A 24589-nucleotide genomic window follows, 5' to 3' on the forward strand; every position below is an offset into this window, starting at 1 on the left:
ACCAGAGCCAGATTTACACACAATATATGAGCCAAATGGTGCATGTGGGCATTATACACAGGTGCAGCAGTATAAACGGTTTCAGAAGCACCACAACTATACAGCAATCTCAATACTTTCATTAAACAATCTTTTTATTTCTCCCAAAGGAGCTAGCAAATTACCGGCTCGCCATGCAGCGTATGGCGGATGACATCATTGCTCTACGTCGTCAGATGAGTGGACTGGAGGCAGAAAATAGCACCCTGCGAAGTGAACGTGGTCTCCAACAGGACGTGGGCCGCAGCCTTCTCAGTGACACAGACATCGATGTCATGACCAAAGCTGAAATCGCTGACAGACTTGGTGAGGGAGAACAATCACGGTCATCAAAGAATAATCAGCATTTTGTAGAGACTGTATAGCTCATGTACACTTGGTTGTATGTCTGTTTTCTCTGTGTAAAATTTACATTTCCGCAATGTGCATGAACACCAATAATACGTATGCATATATCCTTACGCAGATGTTACCTGCTCTGACACTCCATACCTCTTACAGGTGCCTGGCTAATGCAACTATTTACAATGAGTATAACGACAATAAGCAGCGCTAGCTAGGCTGGCCATAGACTGATATCTCCAGCTGATACAGCAGGATTTAATGCATCAGTGTGGATGCTCTATTATATGAATTTACAGCCATCTATTTACATTAATTTAATTTGTGTTTGTGCTTGTGTTTAATTTTAGGTTATGTCAATAACACTGTCAGGACACTCTTGTTTATAGGACACTTTATTGCAAGTACTGTAAACGGATGCCTCCTGCATGCTTGTGTGATCTGCTGCTGCATGCAAAGATGCAGAACCGGAACACTTGCGGGAACATCGGCCATCTGAGTAACCTTAAGGTTATGTAGGCTGTTAACACTGCTGGGGCCAGTGAAGACACAGACCCTGAGACCCTGGCCTTGTCTTTCCCAGAAAACAGGGGCACCACGACCCCGTTTTTGGGAAAGCAGCCCAACTCTGCCCACGTCCTGCCCCCAAACACTGGCAGTCTGTCAAGGCTGTGGCTTGAAAGCACTGCGTGTGAGGGTGCAGGGCCTATTCTTCACATGTACATAACGAGTTCTGCGCATGCACAGCCACCCCACCATTGGAGTTCTGCATAAACCATTGGGTATATGTACATTTCTGAATCAGGCCCACTGGCAGTTGTTACTTAATTGTTACTCTACCCTACAGTATCTCTACACCGGGTGATGCACGAGTATACACACTTGGCAGAGGCATTACTGGGTGCGGTGACACCCGGTGCACACACTTGATATCACAGCCGTTCGCGGCACAAAGGGGCAAATAAAAAGGGTGTGGCCTCGCGGTATCGTCACTCCGGGGGCATGCCCAGCATTTCCGGAGATACTGTGCTGTACTGGGCTGCCCCCGAAGACTGTCTTCCAGCGCTGTCAGCTCCTCTTCTATGACAGGAGCCGGGTGCTGTAGCAGACTTCCATACTGAAGCACCTGGCTCCTGTCACTGCGGAGGAGCCCACAATTTTATATCACCCCTTCCAGGCTTTACACCCGGTTGTGGGCCGCACCTGCCTTGTGACGCCACTGACACTTGGTACTCCTCAGATAAACCTGGCACATATGCTAGTGAGATGCCAACTAAACATGTGACCTGCAGTTATTCATCTAAGCGTCTTTTGCTGCTTACCATTGGAGTGCAGTGCACATACATAAGTGTCCTCATACACCAAGAGGTTTATTTAGGAAACGTCAGCACTTCTAATCGTGTCTATTTCTGATATTTAAAAGGGCAATGATTTTACTAGCCACGTCTACCTAGTAAAAGCATTGCCTTTTACATATTGTGTATAATAAACACAATAAAAAGTGCCAAGTTTTCCAACGTGACGCTTTGTAAATAAACCCCCAAGCATTAATATGCCATGCAGCGCAAGTGAGCTATGCTGAGCGGTGTAGCATATTAACTTTTCTTTAACTTTGCGTCTCATTTGCACCACAGACTCAGAGAAACACCACTCAATCTGTACCAGAAACACTGAGCTGCTACATTAACTGCACAGGAAGTAGTTTTAACTATGTACAATGTCGCAGATGAAGCACAATGGAATTTGACGTGACATAGTGGGTCATTCCGAGTTGATCGCTAGCTGCCGTTGTTCGCAGCGCAGCGATCAGGCTAAAAATCGGCATTTCTGCGCATGCGTATGGCCCGCAGTGCGCACGCGCAAAGTACTTTCACAAAAAACAATGCAGTTTCACTCAAGGTCTAGCGGCGCATTTCAATCGCACTGCTGATCGGTGAGTGATTGACAGGAAAGGGGCGTTTCTGGGAGGAAACTGAACGTTTTCCGGAAATGTGCTAAAAAAACGCAGGTGTGTCAGATGAAAACGCAGGCGTGTTAGATGAAAACGCAGGCGTGCCTGGGGAAACGGGGGAGTGGCCGGCCGAACGCAGGGCGTGTTTATGACGTCAAAACAAGAACTAAACAGTCTGAAGTGATCGCAAGGTAGGAGTAGGTCTGCAGCTACTCTGAAACTGCATGAAAATATTTTGGAGCAGTTCTGCTATCCTTTCGTTCACACTTCTGCTAAGCTAAGATACACTCCCAGAGGGCGGCGGCTTAGCGTTTGCACGGCTGCTAAAAGCAGCTAGCGAGCGATCAACTCGGAATGAGGGCCATAGAGCTGCAGCTGCATCACAGGACTCTGTATACAGAGTCAGACTCATTAGCACACAGATATACAAATGTCACACATGAAATTAATCAGTGCAGCCTTATTAAGCATTTTTGTCTTAAATACACCTTCGAACGAAAAGGATGCTTGTTGCAAGACAGGTCACGTGGGCCCTTGCGCGCTGGCGTGACTGTGCCAGTAGTGTATGAGGACACATCTATAGGTCTACATGAACTTCCTTGTGAAAGTGTCCAGTGCTGGTTCTCATGATATTTTCTACTGATTGCATTTGGACTAATGACCTGTATTCACTGCTCTGTAGTATGGAAGTGTGCACATCAATCTCAGTTAATATATTTCTTTTTACCATCACTTACCTAGGCAGATTGAGGATAAAGTGAATATGTTAGTGTGCAGACGAAGAATGAAGTTTCTCTTCTGTCTCTGTCCCTTCTAGTGACTGTGAAACAGAAACTTGCCAGTGAAACATCTGAGCTCCGCAGTATGAGAGACAGAGTCCAGCAATTGCAGAATGAGTTAGTCAGAGTGAGTACAATAGCTATTAAGCATAAGTAAAAAAAATTAAAATTAAATTTTCATTTATTATTACTCATATAAATATACTGTAGCATATAGTGATCTGTGAAGAAAAACTACAGACACAACTCAATTATGCATCTAAACTGTGTTCTGGGCCTTGTATGTGATCCCTGATTCTTTCTCTTATTTGCAAGCAAGGTGCCATTAAAAACTGTCACCTTTACATTTGTATAAAATACTCAATGAAACCTTTCTATGAGTTGGCAGCACTGGTGACTATCAAATCTCAGTGCAGGTGCAAGTCACCTAGATGTTCTCCCCAGCACACTTTAAGGTGCGCAGCTCGAGAACTCTGCAGGCTAGAAGCCAGAGATTGAGTGATCTAAAGCGATGCACTGTGCAGAAGTGTGATTGTCACATCAGAGTCCAGCCTCTTACCAGGGCCATCTTAATAGCATTGTAGATCCCTGGGCAAAGCAGTGCACTGGGGCCCCTTCCCATCCTCCAGTAGTAGAGGCGGGGGGTGCTATAAGTGGCAGCTTTGATGTCCCACGGGCGGTAGAGGGTGTTCTATCTTCCGCTCAGCATGTAGGACCTGGAGCAGTCATTTCTGCTAATTACTCCTTTACTGCACAGATGGTGGGAGATGGGACCAGAGGGAGAACACTAAACTTTAGGGGGCATTGGACTGAATGAGCCCCGGTACATGACTTCCAGGGTGGTAGGGAGTGTTTAATATGCAGGGGAGTAGTGGATAGTGCAGTGGGCTTAATATTCATCATTTTCCGGTGGGAGGGCAGCTTGCTCGACTGCAGCTATCTACAGTTTCTTAGCTTTCAATTGGATACAAAACTAGAGAGTCCCAACTTTCAGGAGATACTAGGGACTTGGGGATCACAGTACAGGAGCCAGAGCAATACACCGATGAAAATATAAAACTGCATACCAGGCGTGTGGAGCTGGAGCAGGGACTGGCTGCTGGAAGGCTGATATCTCCAGTTCTGGGGATAGTAGAGACAAATGCCAGTGTCCTCCGAAAGGGGAGTGTCACAGCTTTTAGAGTATACCCTCAGAAAAGCTCTAAGTCAGACAGAACCTGAGATATCTGGCTGGAAAAAGCAATTAAAAGACTCGGATGGGGACCACAGTTTTGAAGTCAGATATCTACGGTTCCCCAGGGCCGAGTTTAAAAATTCTGGTACCCCTGGAAAAAGGAGACCCTCAGTTATCAACATAGGTCCCTTATAATCCTGGGGCCCTTGGGCAACTGCCCACTGAGCCCATATGAAAAGGCGGCCCTGCCTCTTACCAATATAGACCCACCACTTTCCAGTTTTTCTAATTCTGGCTCTTGTGTATTTGAAGCTTTGTTTTACGGTGCATCCAGAAAGTATTCACAACGCTTAACTTTTTCCACATTTTGTTATGTTACAGCATTATTCCAAACTGGAATAAATTATTTTTTCCCCTCAAAATTCTACACTCAATACCCCATAATTACAATGTGAATTTTTTTTTTTTTTTAAAGATTTTTGCTAATTTATTAAAAATAAAGAAATCACATGTACATGAGTATTCACAGCCTTTGCCATGAAGCTCAAAATTGAGCTCAGGTGCATCCTGTTTCCACTGATCATCCTTGAGAGGTTCCTACAGCTTAATTGGAGTCCACCTGTGGTAAATTCAGTTGATTGGACATGATTTGGAAAGGCACACACCTGTCTTTATAAGGTCCCACACTTGACAGTGCATGTCTGAGCACAAACCAAGCATGAAGTCAAAGGAATTGTCTGTAGACCTCAGAAACAAGATTGTCTCAAGGCACAAGCCACCGTAAATGGAAGAAGTTCAGAACCACCAGGACTCTTCCTAGAGCTGGCGTGCCGTCTAAACTGAGCGATTGGGGAAGAAGGGCCCTAGTCAGGGAGGTGACCAACCTGATGGAGCTTGAGAGGTGCTAAAAAGAGGGGAAAAAATGTTCACGTCATTATGGTGTTTTGTGTGTTGAATTTTGAGGGAAAAAATGCATTTATTCCAGTTTGGAATAAGGCTGTAACATAACAAAATGTGGAAATAGGGAAGTGCTGTCAATATTTTCCGGATGCACTGTACAATGTGCAAAGGGCAGACGGAAATCTTGTGCGCAAATGAAGGTGTATGGCACTACCTTATTGTTCTTCAGAAATTTGGTTTCTAAATGACCCCTATTGTGTCTCAGTGACTATAAATGAGTACACGTTTTGTTGAGTCAGCAGTGAAGCTGATGCTTAATGTTATCAGCCAACAGCCCTTTAATAAGCAAATTACATGGGTCCATTCTGCTCTGTAGTTTATGTGCAATCAAGCATTGTATTATCTTAGCCATTAACCAACTTATATACTAAAGTCAGTCAATAGGAATCTCATTATAAATAATGCATGCATTCCCTTATAAGGAGTTTGCACTCATGTCATTCTGAGTATTGATCCATATGAGTGAGCTTTCTTATTATTATAGTTTGCTAATGTTGTAATGATTTTACAGAGAAATGATCGTGAGAAGGAGCTACTTCTGCTGCAGCGAGCACACCAACAGCAGCAAACTGTACTCAGCCAATACCACCACAGACTGAGCCGGGCAAAAGCTTTACAGGACACTGTGCGAAAGCAGGAGAAGGTGAGATGCAGCTTCCTAAGGACTTAAGGGGGCTACACACGGAGAGATCCATGCTTAAAATCTAAGCAATCTGACCAGATTGCTTAGAAGTTAAGCACGGATCTCTCGTGTGTATGCCCCATAGCGATAGCGATGCACGGCCCCGCGCGTCGCTATTGCCGGTGCTAGATTGGCCTGCATGCACAATCTAGCACATCACTTATTTCACCCGCTGAGTGAAATGAGCGCACACCCCCACCCCCTCCTCCTCCATCATCCTCCCTCGCTCAGCACACATCGCGCTGTGCTGAGCGATCTGTGACAGATCGCTCAGCACACATCTCCCTAGTGTGTGCTGCCCTTGCAATAATATGTAATGATACAGTACGGCAATGCTAGACTATGTGCTGCAGTCAGAAAGATTCCTATGAATGCATCAAACATGAGTACTCTTAGGGGGGAGATGTACTAAGGCTTAGTACATCTCCCCCTAAGAGTACTCATGTTTGATGCATTCATCAATACTAGTAATGTATTCATTACTAGCACTTTTCAAGGCTAGTAACTAAGCCTTGAAATGTGATAATTTTCACAGTGATAAAGTACCAGCCAATCAGCTCCTAACTCTCATTTTTCAAACCCAGCCTGTAACATAGCAGTTAGGAGCTGATTGGCTGGTACTTTATTACTGTGAAATTTACCACTTTTCAAGGCTTAGTACATCTTCCCCATAACCACTTAATTGGCGATTTATTTATTTTTCAAAAAACTGCTCAGAAATTGTCTGGGTTTTTTGGAGTGAATTAGGTGAAGAACATATATTTAACCTTATCTAAAATGATTTTAGTTAATTTTTTAAAACCTATATGTAAAAAAAAAAAAAAAAAAAAAAAGGGGGAGGTTTTAAAAAAACAACAACAAACATTGGAACATCGGTTGCCATCATCGGAACATCTGAAACATCGCAACCATCACGACTTTCCTTTTAACAGCCGAAACAGCTGCCAGGTACACGGAGATGGGTGGGGTTACTTTACACTTCCTCAGTGGCTGCTATTGTCTGCAGCCGCTGGGTGTGTGGTCCTGCCGTGCTGACCAATCAGCACTGATCGACAGCACTGCAAACACTGGGGGTGAGTGCAGGGAGGCAGAGGGATCTTCCATTACCTCTAAGAGTGGCAGCTGAGGGAAGTTTCTCTTCCCTGCAGCTGCAAACACTGTCAATCTGACTGGTTGCTTCCTGTGCGACCAGGTCAGATAAAGCACCTGCTGGTGTGGTCTCATCTGATTTGACCATGCCAAGCAAGTGGTTAATAAAGTAGTCATGGCCAGTGACTGTACTCAAAGAAAGTATCAGAGCAAAAAATAAATAATTTGTTGGCTTATATACCATAGGACAACTCTACTGGACCACTTGCCATATCTCTTTTACATTGAATATTCTGGAGCCTTGTTCATCTAGTCACAATGGTGGCACTCTCCTACTCAATTCAACCCATGCCATAAGTAAATCATCTACAATTTAGGCCAGCCACCTCACCTACTTCACTCGATAAGGTAACATTTCTCCGGCAGGGTCCACAGGTTATCCACAGGATAACATTGGGATATGATGACGCAACAGCGGATTTGCACCAAACGGCCAAAGCTTTCGGCTTCCCAACATGCAATGGGCCCTTCCATATATCCCCACCTCCTGGCTCAGGCAAATCAGTTTTTTGTTTGGTGCGGCAGGAGCTGGACCATGGTCAGTGGCCTGCTGGTTTTTAGCAGCCATAATCTTTTTATTTTATTTTTATAGTCTTACTATTTTTTTTTAATCGATTTTTCTAAAAAGTGTCTTATACATACCTTGGAAAGAGTCGCTCCAACAACTCCCCACCGGGTCACAACAACGCTTATCCACGTGTACAGTGCTGTTTCGTCCGGCGTCTGTGTAGGATGTACTAGCATGTCCAACAGACATCAGGCTGTTGCCAGAGCACTGGGGGAAGGAAAGGCATCGGTTCCACTTAGTAGGGGAACACGGACACAGCCGCACTGTTTCGGGAGGAGACTACCAAACAGCCGCTGATGCGGCTGCCACCATGGGTGCACCAGCGCTAGGCCTTAGGGATCATAGGCTCCCGAAGTAGTATGAGGCTGCGATCCCTAGGGATGATGTCAGCTGTAGTGAGTCAGATGCTCCCTTGGTCGTCCCTCCCCCCGGTTCATGACCAGTTTCCTCCGAGTCTATTGCCATGAACTGAGTTCCCGCTGTGTATCTAAGGGAATCCTGGTGCGTCAGTGTTCACTTGGGCGTCTGTGTTCACTGTAGGTTCACAGAGTGGTTGTGTTCATTATTAGCGTCTGAATCCACTCAGCGTTCGATAACGTATTGATCGATCCGGGAAGCGGGGTAAAGGCTCACTGTATCCCACTCTCCTGAGTTGGGTGATACAGCACTAAAGGGGGTTACTGACGGGAGAGATGTGTCCTGAGCGATCTTAACACAGACCGCTCAGCACACATCTCTCCCCCCGCTAAGCACAGCGCGATGTGCTGAGCGAGGGGGGGCAATGACGGGGGGGCCGCTCACTTCAGCGACCTCCCTCAGCGCTGAAGTGAGCAACCCGCTAGATTGAGCCTGCATGCAGGCTCAATCTAGCACCAGCGATAGCGATGCACAGGGCCGCGCATCGCTATCGCTGGGGGGCATACACACAGCAGATCCATGCTTAAAATCTAAGCAATCTAGTCAGATTGCTTAGATTTTAAACACTGATCTCTCCGTGTGTACCCTCCTTTAGGGGTATATGCAATTGCTGGCGAATCGCTGCAATTTTTCGCCCGTTTTTTAATTCGACACAATTCGAGTGTCAAATTCCGGCAGGTGGGTGCCGGAATTCTACATATTCAATAAAAAACGGATTCGACAGTCCCGCTGTCGAAAAAACGGCCGATTTGACGGATTTTGATTCGATTTTAAAAAATGTTGAAAAAACGGTAAAAAACCCGAAAAAAAATTGCGTGGGGTCCCCCCTCCTAAGCATAACCAGCCTCGGGCTCTTTGAGCCGGTCCTGGTTGCCAAAATACGGGGAAAAAATGACAGGGGATCCCCGTATTTTAACAACCAGCACCGGGCTCTGCGCCTGGTCCTGGTGCAAAAAATACGGGGGACAAAAAGAGTAGGGGTCCCCCGTATTTTTTGTACCATCACCGGGCTCCACTAGCTGGACAGATAATGCCACAGCCGGGGGTCACTTTTATACAGCGCCCTGCGGCCGTGGCATTAAATATCCAACTAGTCACCCCTGGCCGGGGTACCCTGGAGGAGTGGGGACCCCTTCAATCAAGGGCCCCCCCAGCCACCCAAGGGCCAGGGGTGAAGCCCGAGGCTGTCTCCCCCATCCAAGGGCTGCGGATGGGGGGCTGATAGCCTTTTGAAAAATGAAAGAATATTGTTTGCGGTGTGCGTGTCCTGTTTTTATTTGGGTATTTTTTTTCCAGTAGAACTACAGGTACCAGCGGGCCCGTTTTTCTCCCGCATGCTGGTACTTGTGGTTCTCCGAGTACCAGCTTGCGGGGAAGGCTTGCTGGGATTTGTAGTACTACCGGAAAAAACAATATTCTTTCATTTTTCAAAAGGCTATCAGCCCCCCATCCGCAGCCCTTGGATGGGGGAGACAGCCTCGGGCTTCACCCCTGGCCCTTGGGTGGCTGGAGGGGGGGGACCCCTTGATTGAAGGGATCCCCACTCCTCCAGGGTACCCCGGCCAGGGGTGACTAGTTGCGTATTTAATGCCACAGCTGCAGGGCGCTGTATAAAAGTGACCCCCGGCTGTGGCATTATCTACTCAGCTAGTGGAGCCCGATGCTGGTGTAAAGAATACGGGGGACCCCTGCTCTTTTTGTCCCCTGTATTTTTTGCACCAGCACCAGGCGCAGAGCCTGGTGCTGGTTTTAAAAATACGGGGGATCCCCCGTCAGTTTTCCCCCCGGATTTTTAGAACTAGGACCGGCTCGAAGAGCCCGAGGCTGGTTATGCTTTGGAGGGGGGACCCCACGCATTTTTTTTCCTGATTTTTACCCCATTCCATTTAAAAGAAATATAAAAAATTATTTTAAAAAATATATAAATAATACTTGTGCCTCCTAAATAGACAAACCATGTACCTAATCCCTTCTAATATAAATAGATATGCTATTACAAATAAAAAAAAACCACAAAACAAAACATGTTTTTAAAATTTTTTATTACATTCCGCCAGCAAAGTGTGGCGGATTGAAAATAACGAATTTACTGTCTAAAAATACTGTTGTCGAATTTACAATCTTCAATTGAATATACTTTTGTCGAATTGCCGCATTTGTACCATTGCAGAAATGTCGAATTTGACAAATGTCGAATTTCAAAAAGTCGAATTTGGAAAGTCCGTTTTTTTGACGAAAAGTACTGAATTGCATTGTCGAATTTTTTTTTGGGGCGAAAATGTCCCGTTTTTCGACATTTTCGTGAATTCGACCGCAATTGCACATACGCCTCAGTCTCTATCTACCTTTGAGTACGAATAGTTGGATAAGTGCCTGATGCATATGAGTCTGATAACTATTGCTGCTGGTTTCTTTCGCTGTGCGGCTGAATACGTTTAAAAAAATCTCCTATATAAGGTAATGCAGTAATATGTTCTCCTACATATTTGAAATGTATTTGTAGTTGATTATATGCTCATATTGCTTATTATACTAATGTATAACCTGTGACTGATTGCTAGTGTGATTGCTGACTTTAATATAATTGTGTCAGTTTTCTGTGTATTCCGATCCTTAATGCTGGTGCAAAGCAGGGTAGGGTCGGATTGTATTTCACTTTAACAAATTTTAAAGTGATTGCAGTCACATATTGTGTAGTTAACACTGTACAGGTGTGTGATTTATTTATCATGTCTAAGAGCGGCAAGGGTGAGGAAAGCACACTTTCCACAGCAGCACCAACACTCTTCATGTTGTCTTGCAAAGCTGGGTTAACCTCTCAGTATCTGGTATATAATGGATTATGTACAAAATCTTTAGCTTTCACCAAAGCCTCTTAAATAAGCGAGGCAGGCACAGGTTCAAGTTGAACCCCATGGGCTTCTTTTGCACAGACATTATCCAGTATAGCTGAGCGGATAATGCCAGCTCCTATACCAGGGTTAGGTTAACCTATTAACCCTTACATGCAACATTCTACTTGGGTTTTATTTCATCCAGCACAGGAATGGCAGTCTCTCAACAAAAGCAGGCTAAAAGGCTGGTGGTAAGTAAATCAGATAGATATGAAACAACATCTTTACAGTCTACACATGTTTCAGGTGAGGACTCGTCAGAGGATGAGGACTCCTCGCACTCCGGGTCTGCATACAGAGACGAGGAGGAAGGCTTCAGCTCAGTGGACATTCCTGAGCTAATTAGTACTATGAAAGCCATTCTATCCTTAGAGGAGGCAGCAGAGCCTTTGTTAAAATCTAAGGCACCTGTGTTTAAACGTCCCAAAACAGTTAGGACTGAGTTTCCTGTGTCAGATCAGCTGAATAGAAATTATGCAAGAGGCCTGGGTTATGCCCAGTAAGAAGTTTAGGATACCAAAGAAATGGAATTTCCAATAACCTCTTCCAGCTGGGAACTGTTAAAAAAGGGAGTTGTCTCCCAACATAGATGCGCATTTCATTCAATTGGTGCAAAAATCTACATTACCTTCAACATCATTAAATGATGTCACAGATAGGAAGATAGATGGTTTTCTAAAAAACATTTTCTCTTTCTCTGGAGCAATCATAAGACCAGCCATGGCTTCAGCCTGGATGGCAAAAGCAGTGGCAACCTGGGCTGATGCATTGGAGGATGATTTTTCAATGGCATCTAGAGAGCAAAAATCTCATACAGTATTGCATAATTGTCTCTCAGGCATCAGCCTCAGCAGTAGCAGCTACGTACATGAAAAGCTGACTCAGAATCCAAGAAGGTTCTGCAGTCTTCGCCTTTTACTGGAGATATTCTTTCTGGTAAAGAATTAAACAGTATTTTGGAGTCAGAAGCAGATTCCAATAAAGTAAGTTCCTTTCCTAGAGTTCCAGCTTTTCGGCCCTTTTGGACTCAAGGAAAAGCAAAAGAAAAGGGTAATGGCAAAAAGTCTCAATCTGATAAGTCTAGTAAGATTAAAAAGCATTGGGCTACCAAAGCACCGGCTTCCAAATACAGTACATTTGGGTGCCTCGGTTTCATATGGAGACTTTACGTTCCATTATTTTGGCCATGGAGCCAGAGGATTTTATGGTATCCCTGGATATCCAGGATGCTTACCTACATGTTCCTATAGCACTGTCCCATCAGTGCTATTTTAGGTTTACTATCCTCCAGCATAATTTTCAGTTTCAGGCCCTACCATTTGGACTGGCCACAGCTCCCAGAGTATTCACCAAAATGATGGTGGTGATGGCATTTTATCTCCGTCAGCAGGGATAAGGATTTTTCCATACCTCGACAACTTATTAATCCTGGCACAGTCTCAGGAATTGTTTCAGTGTTTTCTGCAACAGACAATTGCTTGTTTACAGAGACACGGTTGGCTCATAAATTGGGCAAAGTCGTCCCTGGTTCCGTCACAACGGAAGACTCCTTTGGGGGCTGTGCTGGATTCAGGTCTTCAGAGGGTAATTTTATTTCTGGACAAAATATCCAAAATTCAGTCAAGGATTCAGGAGCTGCTACATAGTCAAAGGGTATTCATTCACACCACAATACGTGTGATGGGGTTGATGGTGTCGACATTCGACATGGTGGAGTATAATCAGTTCCATTAGAGGCCTCTGATCCTTCCCAAATGGAATGGTTTTCATCAGACAATAAAAACGCAGGCTATGGTCCTTCCTCTGGAAGTAAGGAGGTCATTAGCCTAGTGGCTACAGACATCCCATCTGAACAAAGGGAGACCCTTTTGGATTTCAGATTGGGAAATTCTGATAACAGATGCCAGTCTTCAGGGCTGGGGAGCGGTGTCAGAAAGGAGTTGCTTCCAGGGGCAGTGGACCGAGGAAGAAAGTTGCCTGCCAATAAATATATTGGAACTTCGGGCCATATATATGGCACTTATTCAGGCAAAGGACATCCTCCAGGGGAAACCAGTCCAGATCCGCTCGGACAATGCAATGGCAGTAGCGCACCTCAACCATCAAGGAGGAATGGACAAAGGTTTACGGGTGGCTTCCTTGAGAGGGCAAGTGTCAGCATTGACTGTATGGTTCCAAAAGAAAATTGCTAACCTACAGGATGTGTGCACTTTTTTCCAAAGAATACTGCACATTCAACCTCCTTTTGATCCTCCTACAGTGACTTGGGACTTAAGTTTAGTCCTAAAGGCCCTTCAAGTTGCCCCATTTGAACCACTTAAACAAGTGGGTCTTATTCTTAAATGGTTGAAAACTAAAGTTCTCTTTCTGCTGGCTATTGCTTCAGCTAAAAGAGTTTCAGATTTAGGGGCATTGATATATTGCCCTCCTTTTCTGATTTTTTATCCAGATAGAGCGGTTCTCAGAACCAAATCTGGGTATGTTCCTAAGGTGGTGTCTAAATGGGTGGTATTCATGTGACCGGCGGTCTGCTGACCGACAGTCACATGACCTCCTCCACCATCCCGCCGGCTCAGTATCCCGATGGTCGGCATGCCGACCAACAGGGACTATTTCCACTCGTGTCCACGACACCCATAGAGTGGGAATAGAACCCGTGGCGACCACAGGTCGCCACCAAGCCCGCAAGGGGCTTGCTGCACTCGCCCCTCCCCGCCGGTACCCCGGCGTCGGTATGCTGCCGGGATCCCGGCGTCGGTAAGCTGACCGGCGGTCAGGAGACCGCCGGTCAGCCATACTATACCCGTCTAAATTCCACCTTAACGAAGAAGTTGTAGTCCCAGCCTTCCAGGGGCCGGAACTTTCTGGGGGAGAAGCATCGTTGGACATAGTCCGTGCCTTAAGGATCTACTGTACATGGATCATACTAGTGCCATCAGAAAGAAAGACACTCTCTTCGTTCTCTATGGATTTCAGAAGAGAGGATGGCCTGCTGATAAGCAGACATTGGTGAGGTGGCTTCAGATGACAATTTCAGAAGCATACTCTCAAGCTGATCTCCCTGTCTCGGCTAATGTCTCTGCTCACTCTACTCGTAAGGTAGGTTCGTCATGGGCAGCACAACGTGGTGCTTCAGCAGAACAGATATGTAAGGCAGCTACGTGGTCTTCCATTAACACAATCATTAGACATTATGCCTTGATACCTTTGCCTCTCAGGACGCTGAATTTGGGCAAAGGATTCTCCTGTCCAATCAGGAGCGTCCCCAACACTAAATTGCTTTGGGACATCCCAATGTTATCCTGTGGATAACCTGTGGACCCTGCCGGAGAAATAATCGTTATGGTAAAACTTACCATTGATAACGCTATTTCTCCTAAGTCCACAGGATCCACAGGGATTCCACCCTGACGCACCTGATTTGAGGATCCTTTTCACTCGCCATTCTCTTCCTTCTTGTATGGAAAGGGTGTGCATGTGTGTTCTTCTCGCCTGATTAGGGCTCTCTATGATGCTCCTGCCTTGAGCTTTGGAAATAGCAACTGATTTGCCTGAGCCATGAGGCGGGGATATATGGACGGGCCCGTTGCATGTTGGGAGGCCGAAAGCTTTGACCGTTTGGTGCAAATCCACTGTCGCGTGATCATATCCCAATGTTATCCTGTGGATCCTGTGGACTTAGGAGAAATAGTTTATCAACGGTAAGTTTTACCATAACGATTATTTCTTAGGTCACACAACTTATTTTTTTCTCTTTTCTTTATTCATTAAAGAAAAGACTCCTTGCACAGAGAAACACTTGCCACAAAGTATTCTCTGTCTCCGGTAGACATAGATCAACTGTGCAGTATGCTAAATGTAACTCTGGGTTTATTGTTATTCAGGTGATTCAGAAGATGGAGAAGCTGCTGGACAATAAAGTCAGAGACGAGAAGAGGAGCCGTGTAGATGGAGGAGATAGAGGTGACACTGATGAAAGAGTGACATGTGACACTGTGATTTAAAGGGTTTATATAGTTCCTTTGTGTTACCAAGAAATTGCTGCTTTTGATAGTGATTGATCAGGAAAAGGTTACAAGACCATGGTGACTAAAGGGGGGTACTCACAGAGCGACCACTGCTTAAAATCTAAGCAATCTGACTAGATTGCTTAGATTTTAAGTAGCTATCACTCCGTGTGTACCCCTCACAGCGATAGCGATGCGCAGCCCCGTGCATCGCTATTGCTGGTGCTAGATTGGCCTGCATGCAGGCCAATCTAGCAGGTCGCTCACTTCACCTGCTGGGTGAAATGAGCGCCCTCCCCCCCATCTCCCCCCGCACGCTCAGCACACATCGCGCTGTGCTGAGCGGGGGGAGAGATGTGTGCCAGAGTCTACTAGCTACCGGAGAGGAGGGGAGCCCACAACGGAGGCTGCACGCAGGTTCCCTCCTCTCTTAAAATGCCCCGTATGTATGCATTGTTATATAAGGTTTCTCATGGTGACGTATATGGAACAACTAGTTATACCTCCCAACATTGTGTATTCCCACAGCAGGACTCCCATGCGCAACAAAGCTGCCTGCGTGCCAAAGGGGTGTGTCCTATGGAACAGGGTGTGTGGTTTTGCAGCAATGACACAATCGCGAGCCACGTTTCGTCAGTGAGGGGGCATGCCAAGCGGTCTGTGAGCTGCTGGCATGCCCCCAGTCACTCTGTCTGCTGTGAATAGACAGTGTGCGCAGGTGCACAGGGACTATTCACCGGTGCTCTGCCGTGAGTGACAGGAGCCTCCCAACTGCCCCCCCCCACAACCACCACCGCGGGACAGACCACAGAACAGAGCCCTAAAAACGTGACTGTCCCGCGAAAATTGGGGGGTGCGTGTACTTCTGGTGGGATGCAAGTGCTTCTGGTGGGGTGGTTCGCAGGTTGTGAGTTCTGCTGTGTGTGGGGCGGGGGGCGGGGTTTGGTCCAGGGGTAGGATGTTTGGAGAACACCAGACAGACAGAGGTGGAGCTGGGGGCCGCAGGCAGAGAAGACACAGGAGGGAGGGATCTGAAAAGATCCCTCTGCTGCATGTAGACGGCATTGGGTGAAGGATATTGGGTGCTGTACACCATCTCAGAATTGCGTACAGTAACACAGACAAGTGCTTTTTCTACATCATCATACTTACATAAGCAAGGGGACTGTGGAGATTTTCGTGGGAGAATTATAACCGAGACATATCAATGATATCTCCTGCGTTACAGGAATAATGATTGGCCCTGACCCTTAATATCTACAAAAGTAGGTACATTTTTAAATTTTCACCTGCTTTTGTTGAAATGAAGTGATGATGAATAGACCCGAATGTGAGAACTACAGCACCTTGCATAGCATATTGTAAATTATGTATAATCACTAATGCCCACAAGAACTGCACGCATAAGCACCTAGGCCGATTTGTGAGGCCCTGGCCCTTATGCCCATTTGTGCCTGGAGAGACGGGATGTTTAAAGGTAGGGGAATTCTTACGTACAGTAGGCCAAGTACATGAATGATGCTTTCATATAAACATCTGTGAAAGCTGTACTACAGATGGGTCCACGTTTATCTTGGCCTTTAATAGGATTAAGTGAGCCAGGTCAATCAGACTTAATCCCCTGCTGTAATTACTTAATCCCCTGATGTATTGTTCTCTGTATTGTATTGCATCTGAGAACAATAGATGAAGGGTTTATTTTAATAAACCATGATGTGTCTAGGCGCAGCAAAGAAGTTGAGATAAAGGTGGACCCATCTGTATATGCAGGTGGTAGAGAGTAAGTGGAAATACATGGTGGTGGTGATGATGACTATAATCCCTAGCAATAGCAAACTACTTGTGACTGGCTGCTTGCGAATGTGACACTGATAGGTGCCTTCTTCAGTGCTTGTGTATATACACTGCTCAAAAACATAAAGGGAACACTAAAATAACACATCCTAGATCTGAATGAATGAAATATTCTTTTTTTTTTTTAAATTGTGTTTATTGAAAAGAAGCAAAAAGAGGCAACACATTCAACGTTATTAACATATAGAATAAAAGATAAACAGACTAATCTATCATCCGAGTCTTATAGTGATATGTTGAATTGTGGAGTATTGGAAAAACCAAATTGCCATATACCTAATTATCTTGAAGTACAATGTTACAATATAGATCAATTGCACACATATATGGCTGAATTTAGAAGTGGCGTAGTAGATATCCAATGGAAAAAGACCTATGTGAAAAGGCTCAAAATGGTGGTAACCCATCAGTGAGAATTGCCATATTATACCAAGTAGACAGTCTTACTACTTTACGAATGCTTTCTTTGGTGTTAACAGGTAATGTTATTATATAGGGAAGCCATATCGAAAAAAATTTAGTAGCCCGGGATTCAACATCTAAAGAGCATTCTGTCCAATCCATTTGGAATAGGAATGATAGCCGGGGTAGCATAAGAGACACGGAAATATGATCTTTCTGTATCCACTGAGACAATATTGTTTTTTTCGCTGCTGCTGAGATGCGAGCCAGAAGTAATCTTTTGCCCTTGGGTAGAGCTGGGGTTTGAGGTTCTATGAAATTCCAAAATGCCCATGCCATTGACATTGTAAATGATATACCCAGGTTAACTTTGATGTATGTTTGTATTAGATCCCAGAATGATTGTATAATTGGGCAAGACCATAGGCAGTGTATAATATCGGCATCAGGGGCCCTGCATTTAAAGCATTGAGAGTCGTCTGCAGCCCCTGTAAGGAATCGCAGACGAGGGGTGTAATAGGCTCTATGTAGAATTTTTAAATGCATCTCTGCATATGAGGAAGATACCAATTGCTTGTCAAGCAAATTAGACCATTTAATAATAGTGTGTATATCCACTCCCGTAAAGACATCTTTCCATTTAGCTATGCCCGTGGTAAGTTTGGTGTAGTCAATCTTCCGTCTGATATAGGAGTAAATCAATGATGTAGAATGGGGAGAGTCCAAACGTCGTCGTACGATACCATCTAGTGTAAAAGTAAGATCAATAGGCTGCAGATGAGTAATAACATGTGTGGCAAAGCTGCGTATCTGGAAATATGCAAAAAATGGGAAATTTAAGGTCGGGTATCTAGCTTGTAGTTGGGACAATGATAATATCGTTGAACAATCGTCATTCAAAAATTGAAATAAGGACCGAAGACCCCCGAGGTGCCAACTGTGAACGACCTCATCCGCCTCTCCTCCCTGAAAGGCTGGATTCCCTAACAAGGGTTGAAATAAGGAATGTGCCAGAATGAGTTTAGAACGTTTTCTAATTTGGTGCCACGCCTTGTAAGGAGCATATAGCAATGGAATTAATTTAATATCCTGTTGTAACGAGGGGTTTGGGAAATGTAATATTTGTAGCAGATCATGACTAGGCAGTAAGGCCTGTTCTAGTGCCTTATCAACGAAATTGTCTCCCCCACCTATCCAATCTAAGGCACATCTATAATTAGCCGCTAATGAGTAGTCCTCCGGACATGGGAGATTGACTCCTCCAAGTGAGGGTGGTTGTTTTAATTTAAATAAAGCTATACGAGGACGCTTATTCGCCCATATAAATTTTGTAATGGCTTTATTTATTGTATGAATATCTTTTTTCAATAATAAAAACGGAAGCATCTGCATCGGGTAGAGTAAGCGAGGAAAAGACACCATTTTATACAGATGACACCTACCCAAATAAGAAATTGGCAGGTGTTGCCATCTCGCAAAGTCCTCAACCATCTTATTAATATAGTGAGAGAAGTTTAATGAATACATTTCTGAGGGGTTAGCTGACACCCGTATACCTAGATATTGTATATAATTATGCGCCCATTTAAATGGGAATTTATCGTTCCAACCTTTGCTCGCATCATCTCCCAACGCCAGAGCCTCCGTCTTGTCAAAATTAATTAAAAATCCTGATATTAAATTGAAGGTCTCTAATGTGGTCAGTAGTGAGGGAAAGGATGTTATAGGCTCACTGAAATACAGTAGTAGATCATCCGCAAATGCGGAGACCCTTATGGTGTGTGATCCCACCTGGATACCCTTCCAAGCCATATCATTTGCGAACGTGCGTATGAGTGGGTCCAGAGCTAAATTGAACAGCAAGGGGGAAAGGGGGCATCCCTGTCTCGTTCCCCTAAATAGCTGAAATGATTTGGTGTTTAATCCATTAATCGTGATAAAAGCTTGTGGCGTGGCATACAATGTTTTAAAAATATCAATAAACTGAGTACCAAAGTGTTGGGCATGTAAGACTCGCAGTATATGTGCCCAGGAGACACGATCGAATGCCTTGTCTGCATCACAACTGACTATAAGGGCATTTTTATATTTTGATTGTTTTGAGCTATGTATCGCCGCCAATAGGGTACGGACGTTGTGTACAGAAGTTCTATTTCTAACAAACCCATTTTGGGCTGGGTGTAAAATTCGCTGTAGAATGGGTTGAAGTCGAAACGCTAATAATTTGGTAAATAATTTTAGGTCCTGATTCAATAGGGAGATCGGCCTATAAGATTGGACACGTGTGGGATCTTTTCCCGGTTTCGGGAATACTACTATTCTCGCTTCATCGAACCCAGTCGGGGCTGGATTCCCTAGCAATAATGAATTAAAAAGAGCTAGCATGTAAGGCATCAAGTGAGGAGCCAGCATTCGGTAATACTCTGCCCCAAAACCATCCGGTCCAGGAGATTTCCCTTTTTTCAATAATTTAATCAGGGATAATAATTCAGGTTCCTGAATTGGCGTCGTCAGAGATTCCCTCTCTTCCTCCGTCAAAATCGGAAGTCCCGACGTATCTAGAAATCTCTGGCCTTCTAGTGGATGATCAGGAGGCGATTCATACAAAGTTTGGTAGTAACGTAGGAATTCCTCCGAAATAGCGAGAGTATCCGTAACGTTAGAGGTGGGGTCAATAGACAATTGGGTGATACGTGAGGGAGCAGAGTACGACCGAACCAAATTTGCCAACAACCTGCCTGATTTATTGCCAGTCCTAAAAAATTTGTTTCTACGAATGTCATGAGAAAAACTCGCCCGTTCAGTACATAGGGCATCATATTGTTGCTTAGCTGTAAGATAAGCCTGGCGATTTTCAAGTGAATAGTGTGATGAGAGTAGATTATAAGTTCTAGTCAAATTTTTGCTAAGATCTCCTAGCTGATTATTAAGTGCCTTGCGTCTCCTGGAGACATATTCCATGATCTGACCACGTAGTACGGGTTTTGAGGCGGACCAAAATAAATTAATATCTTCGACATGTTCCATATTATCAGTTTTATAATTTTGAAATGATTGTTCAAGATGTAAACGGAAGTCCGAGGAGTTTTCCATATAAGCTGGAAACTTCCAATTATAAGAGCGTGGTATTGGAGTGTTGAATTTTAAAGTAAACCACACCGGGGCATGATCAGAAAGGAGGATTGGGTCTATCTGTGAGTGTACTACCTGTTGCAGAAGGGTATCCGCGATCAGCCAATAATCTAGTCTGGACGAGGTATGATGAGGGTGCGAGTAAAATGTATACTCGCGAGAATCAGGATGTTGGCACCTCCAGGGGTCACTTAGTCTCAACGTGTTCGTCAATAACGAAAGCGATGGGGGAGCAGCAGAGCCATGGGAATTAGCAGATGTGGATCTATCCAATCCAGTCAACTGGACACAGTTAAAGTCCCCGCCCAGAATTATAGCACCCTCTGCCCAGTCTTGTAACTTTGAGTAAATCTCTGTGAAAAATTGGGCATTAGGTCCCGTGGGAGCATAAATGTTGGCAATTGTGTAGGATATATCATGTATAGTCAGTTTTACAAATAGATACCTTCCTTCTGGGTCTATCAAGCAGTCATTAATATTGTAAACTAGAAATTTGCTAAAAATTATCATAACCCCTCTTTGTTTGGAAGTGTAAGATGCTGTTTTAAAGTCTCCTATCCATGTATCTCTTACCACATTGGGATCCGAAATCTTCCAATGTGTTTCTTGTAATAAAACTATATCCGGTCGCAGACGTTTTAGGTGGGTCAGGATTTTTTTTCGTTTTATGGGGGAGTTCAGGCCCTCCACATTCCATGTTACTAATTTAAGGGCCGTTTTTAACTCTTTTGGGGGATTAACCATTGCTGCCATTTAACCGATGCCTACCCTAGGCCAAAGAATAACATTTTCAACTTTCTTTGGAGAACCCTTATCCGTCCCAGCAAGCAGACAAGGGGGAGGCAAATATCGGCCCTGTAAGGGGAGATGTAAACATATCACATGTATGCGGAGTATGCCATGTGTGTTAGCCACAATTAACCTTTCAACAATTATCAAGAACCATTTTAAACTTATACGAACCCAATAGTATGTCCAACCGGATGGCATCCCCGCAAGGACTTGCAGGGCACCATCATACCAGTGTAGCAATAATAATTTCAAACCAGGTGGACATCTAAAACTAGAGCATTTTGAAAGCTGAGTGGAAAGAAGAAGAAGAAGAAGAAGAAGAAGAAGAAGAAGAAGAAGAAGAAGAAGGAAATTCAGCAGGGTGCCGAAAGAGAATAAAAAAAAGGAGAGGGCAAGCGAGCCATGGAAGAGAAAAGTAGACAAAAACAGAAATACGAGACTTTCTATAATGAATGTGGTCCCTAAAGGACTCCAGTTAGAACTATGAAATGTTACATCATAGCTAGGCATTAAACAACCTGTAAGAAGCCAATAACAGTTTAAGCAAAAAATAACCATCCATGACCTGAATGTTCAATAAATTTGAAGATTTTAACATAGTGATATTCTGCAATGTCAATCCGCATCATCCATCCTAGACGAACATGATGAAGCCATTGAGTCCACAAAGTTTTTCGCGGCTTGTGGAGTATCAAAGAAGTAGGATTTCCCTGAGTACGTGACCCTCAGCTTGGCAGGATACAATAGAGCAAATCGAAGTTCCATCTCGAACAGGCGTTTACATATCGGGGAAAACTCTCGTCTCTTTGCCGCCACCATGTATGAGAAGTCTTGAAAAAGTAGAATCTTGGACTCTTGATATTTGAGAATGGGACGTTTCCTGTAAGCATCTAGTAGGCGGACCTTGTCAGCGTAATTCAAGAACTTCATGATAACTGGTCTAGGCCTGTCCTTGGTAGGTTGTCGATCTGGGCCAATGCGGTGGACGCGCTCAATCACCAAGGAGTCAGTATCAGATACGCATCCCAACTCTCTCGGCAACCATTGGGAGACCAAGTTCATGAGTTCGTAAGGTTTTACCGTTTCCGGGAGTCCTATGAGGCGCACATTACTTCTTCTGTTTCTGTTCTCTAAATCTTCAAGTTTCTCCTGCATGGACATCACAAGTTTATCCTGTTCAGTTAGTGCTGCTTTAGCCGTTGTTAAATCGTCCTCGAGGTCAGAGATTCTTTGCTCCGCCTCTGATATACGTTGGTCATGATGGTTCAATTGGGTAAGAGCGGAATCCAATGAATCCTTCAAAGGCGCCAATTTTTGATCCAAGAGTGAAGCCAATATGTCAGTGATCTCATGCGTAGTAAAGGATTTAGTTGGATCAGTTGTTGTAGTAAGTGATGAGCGTCCCAATGGGTTGTTGGTGAGACCAGATGCCGGTGACTGAGGGCTGTCTGCAGGAATATTGTCTCGACCCCGGCCTTTATTCGCTTGTGAGCCGCGGGGATTTCTGGGGGTTTTAGCCATGTACTTATCCATTGCCAGGAATTGTCGTACAGCGTTTGAGGTGTGTATGGGTCAGGTGACCCTTGTCGTCAGGTAGACAATGTGGCTGACTATTCTCTCCCTCTGTGTGGAGAGTGATCACGGTCCAGCCAGCAACCACTCTGTGCTATTTTGTGTGCAGCCTGTGACATCCAAGATGGCCGTCGGGTGAGGGATTCTCCTGAGCAGAAGGGCTCTGGCGGCTTCTGCAGGGTCAGGTGGGCCGTTTCTGGCCGTCAGGCAGAGAGCCCGCGGTCAGGTCGTCCGGTCCCCGGGGAGCAGGGGGGAGATTATGTAGTGCCGCTGCCGCGGACGGAATAGAAGCCTCCGTTCCGCCGCCCTGGAAGTCAGCAGCGGCTCCCAGACGAAATCGAGGCCCCGGCTTTTGATGGTCTCGTAGGCCGGAAGTCACGGAGCCGTTTATAGTGGCTCTTCTGACCCGCTGATGGGTCCTTTTGTGGCCAGCCAGTGTGGGGAGTCAGATGAGGTGGGGAACGAGGGTCCAGTGGGCTAAATAAGTTATTTATGCTGTTTTACAGCAGACGCCGGGATAGAGCTCATCCAGGGCACGTCTTACTCCCTAGCCCAACAAGCCACGCCCCAATTTAGTGTATTTTAAATTAATTCAATTTAGCAGCACTCAGCAGAGTGTGTCATATGTAGCTAGGCAAGAAGCGCAGCGTGGAGGACGGTGTGCAATAGTTCCCACAGCCAGCAGCGTCTGATAGGGAAAGTCTGGGGTCTCTCTCTGTGTGAGGATGGGCAGAGTGGGCATATAGCCCTCTTCCAAGATGGCGCCGTCAGTATCCAACACAAGGCCTCAGGGACCGGGGTCTGCTGTCTTCCCGGTGTGAGCCAAGACAGTGGTGGCAGTGGAGAGGGGCCACTGAGGGCCTCCAGAGGCCGGAGAGGTCGGCGGGGGTCAGGCGCGCTTCCGCACGCAGCGTCGCGGTCTCCGGCGCTTCGTCTCCAGCCCCGGCGCCGGTCAGCGGGTCTCCGCTCTGGGCAGCGCCGTGCAGCGGGAGCTCCCTTGTCGGACCAGCCAGGCAGGGAGGCAGGGGGTGAGAGTCCCAGATGCGGCAAGAGGAGGCAGGGAGAAGACACCTCGGCAGAGGAGCGCTGGCGGTCCACTTCCGGTCCCGGCTGCTAACAAATCGAGTCCCCGGCTTCAGGTATGAGAGCAGGCCGCAACCCGCACGGGTGCAGGGGGCACCCGCCGGCTCCGCAGACCACCGCAATCAAGTCAGGAGGGAGGCAGGGATGCAATAGGTGATTGTGGGGCTCCTATTTCTCTTATAGGACATCAAGCAGAAGTATCCCAGGCAGGAGCTCCAGCTTTACACAGCTGCCTGGGTCCGTCGCCAAGCCACGCCTTCCGAATGAAATATTCTTATTAAATACTTTGTTCTTTACATAGTTGAATGTGCTGACAACAAAATCACACAAAAATTATCAATGGAAATCAAATTTATTAACTCATGGAGGTCTGGATTTGGAGTCACCCTCAAAATTAAAGTGGAAAAACACACTACAGGCTGATCCAACTTTGATGTAATGTCCTTAAAACAAGTCAAAATGAGGCTCAGTAGTGTGTGTGGCCTCCACGTGCCTGTATGACCTCCCTACAACCCACACAAGTGGCTCAGGTAGTGCAGCTCATCCAGGATGGCACATCAATGCGAGCTGTGGCAAGAAGGTTTGCTGTGTCTGTCAGCGTAGTGTCCAGAGCATGGAGGCGCTACCAGGAGACAGGCCAGTACATCAGGAGATGTGGAGGAGGCCGTAGGAGGGCAACAACCCAGGAGCAGGACCGCTACCTCCGCCTTTGTGCAAGGAGGAACAGGAGGAGCACTGCCAGAGGCCTGCAAAATGACCTCCAGCAAGCCACAAATGTGCACGTGCCTGTAT

The 24589-nt window shown here is 45.5% G+C and overlaps 1 protein-coding gene across 1 annotated transcript in view; it reads left to right on the forward strand.

The window, feature by feature from the left end:
- Positions 1–24589, forward strand: part of CCDC33 (coiled-coil domain containing 33) — a 171835-nt gene that overhangs the window by 112130 nt on the left and 35116 nt on the right. Inside the window, exons 16-19 of the mRNA XM_063926453.1 lie at positions 150–345; positions 3150–3238; positions 5757–5888; positions 14840–14918. Of these exons, the coding sequence (XP_063782523.1) occupies positions 150–345; positions 3150–3238; positions 5757–5888; positions 14840–14918 (496 nt within the window). The remainder of the gene's footprint in view (positions 1–149; positions 346–3149; positions 3239–5756; positions 5889–14839; positions 14919–24589) is intronic.

The sequence above is a fragment of the Pseudophryne corroboree genome, chromosome 6 (genome assembly GCF_028390025.1).
Source record: "Pseudophryne corroboree isolate aPseCor3 chromosome 6, aPseCor3.hap2, whole genome shotgun sequence".
In the NCBI taxonomy this organism is placed as follows: domain Eukaryota; kingdom Metazoa; phylum Chordata; class Amphibia; order Anura; family Myobatrachidae; genus Pseudophryne; species Pseudophryne corroboree.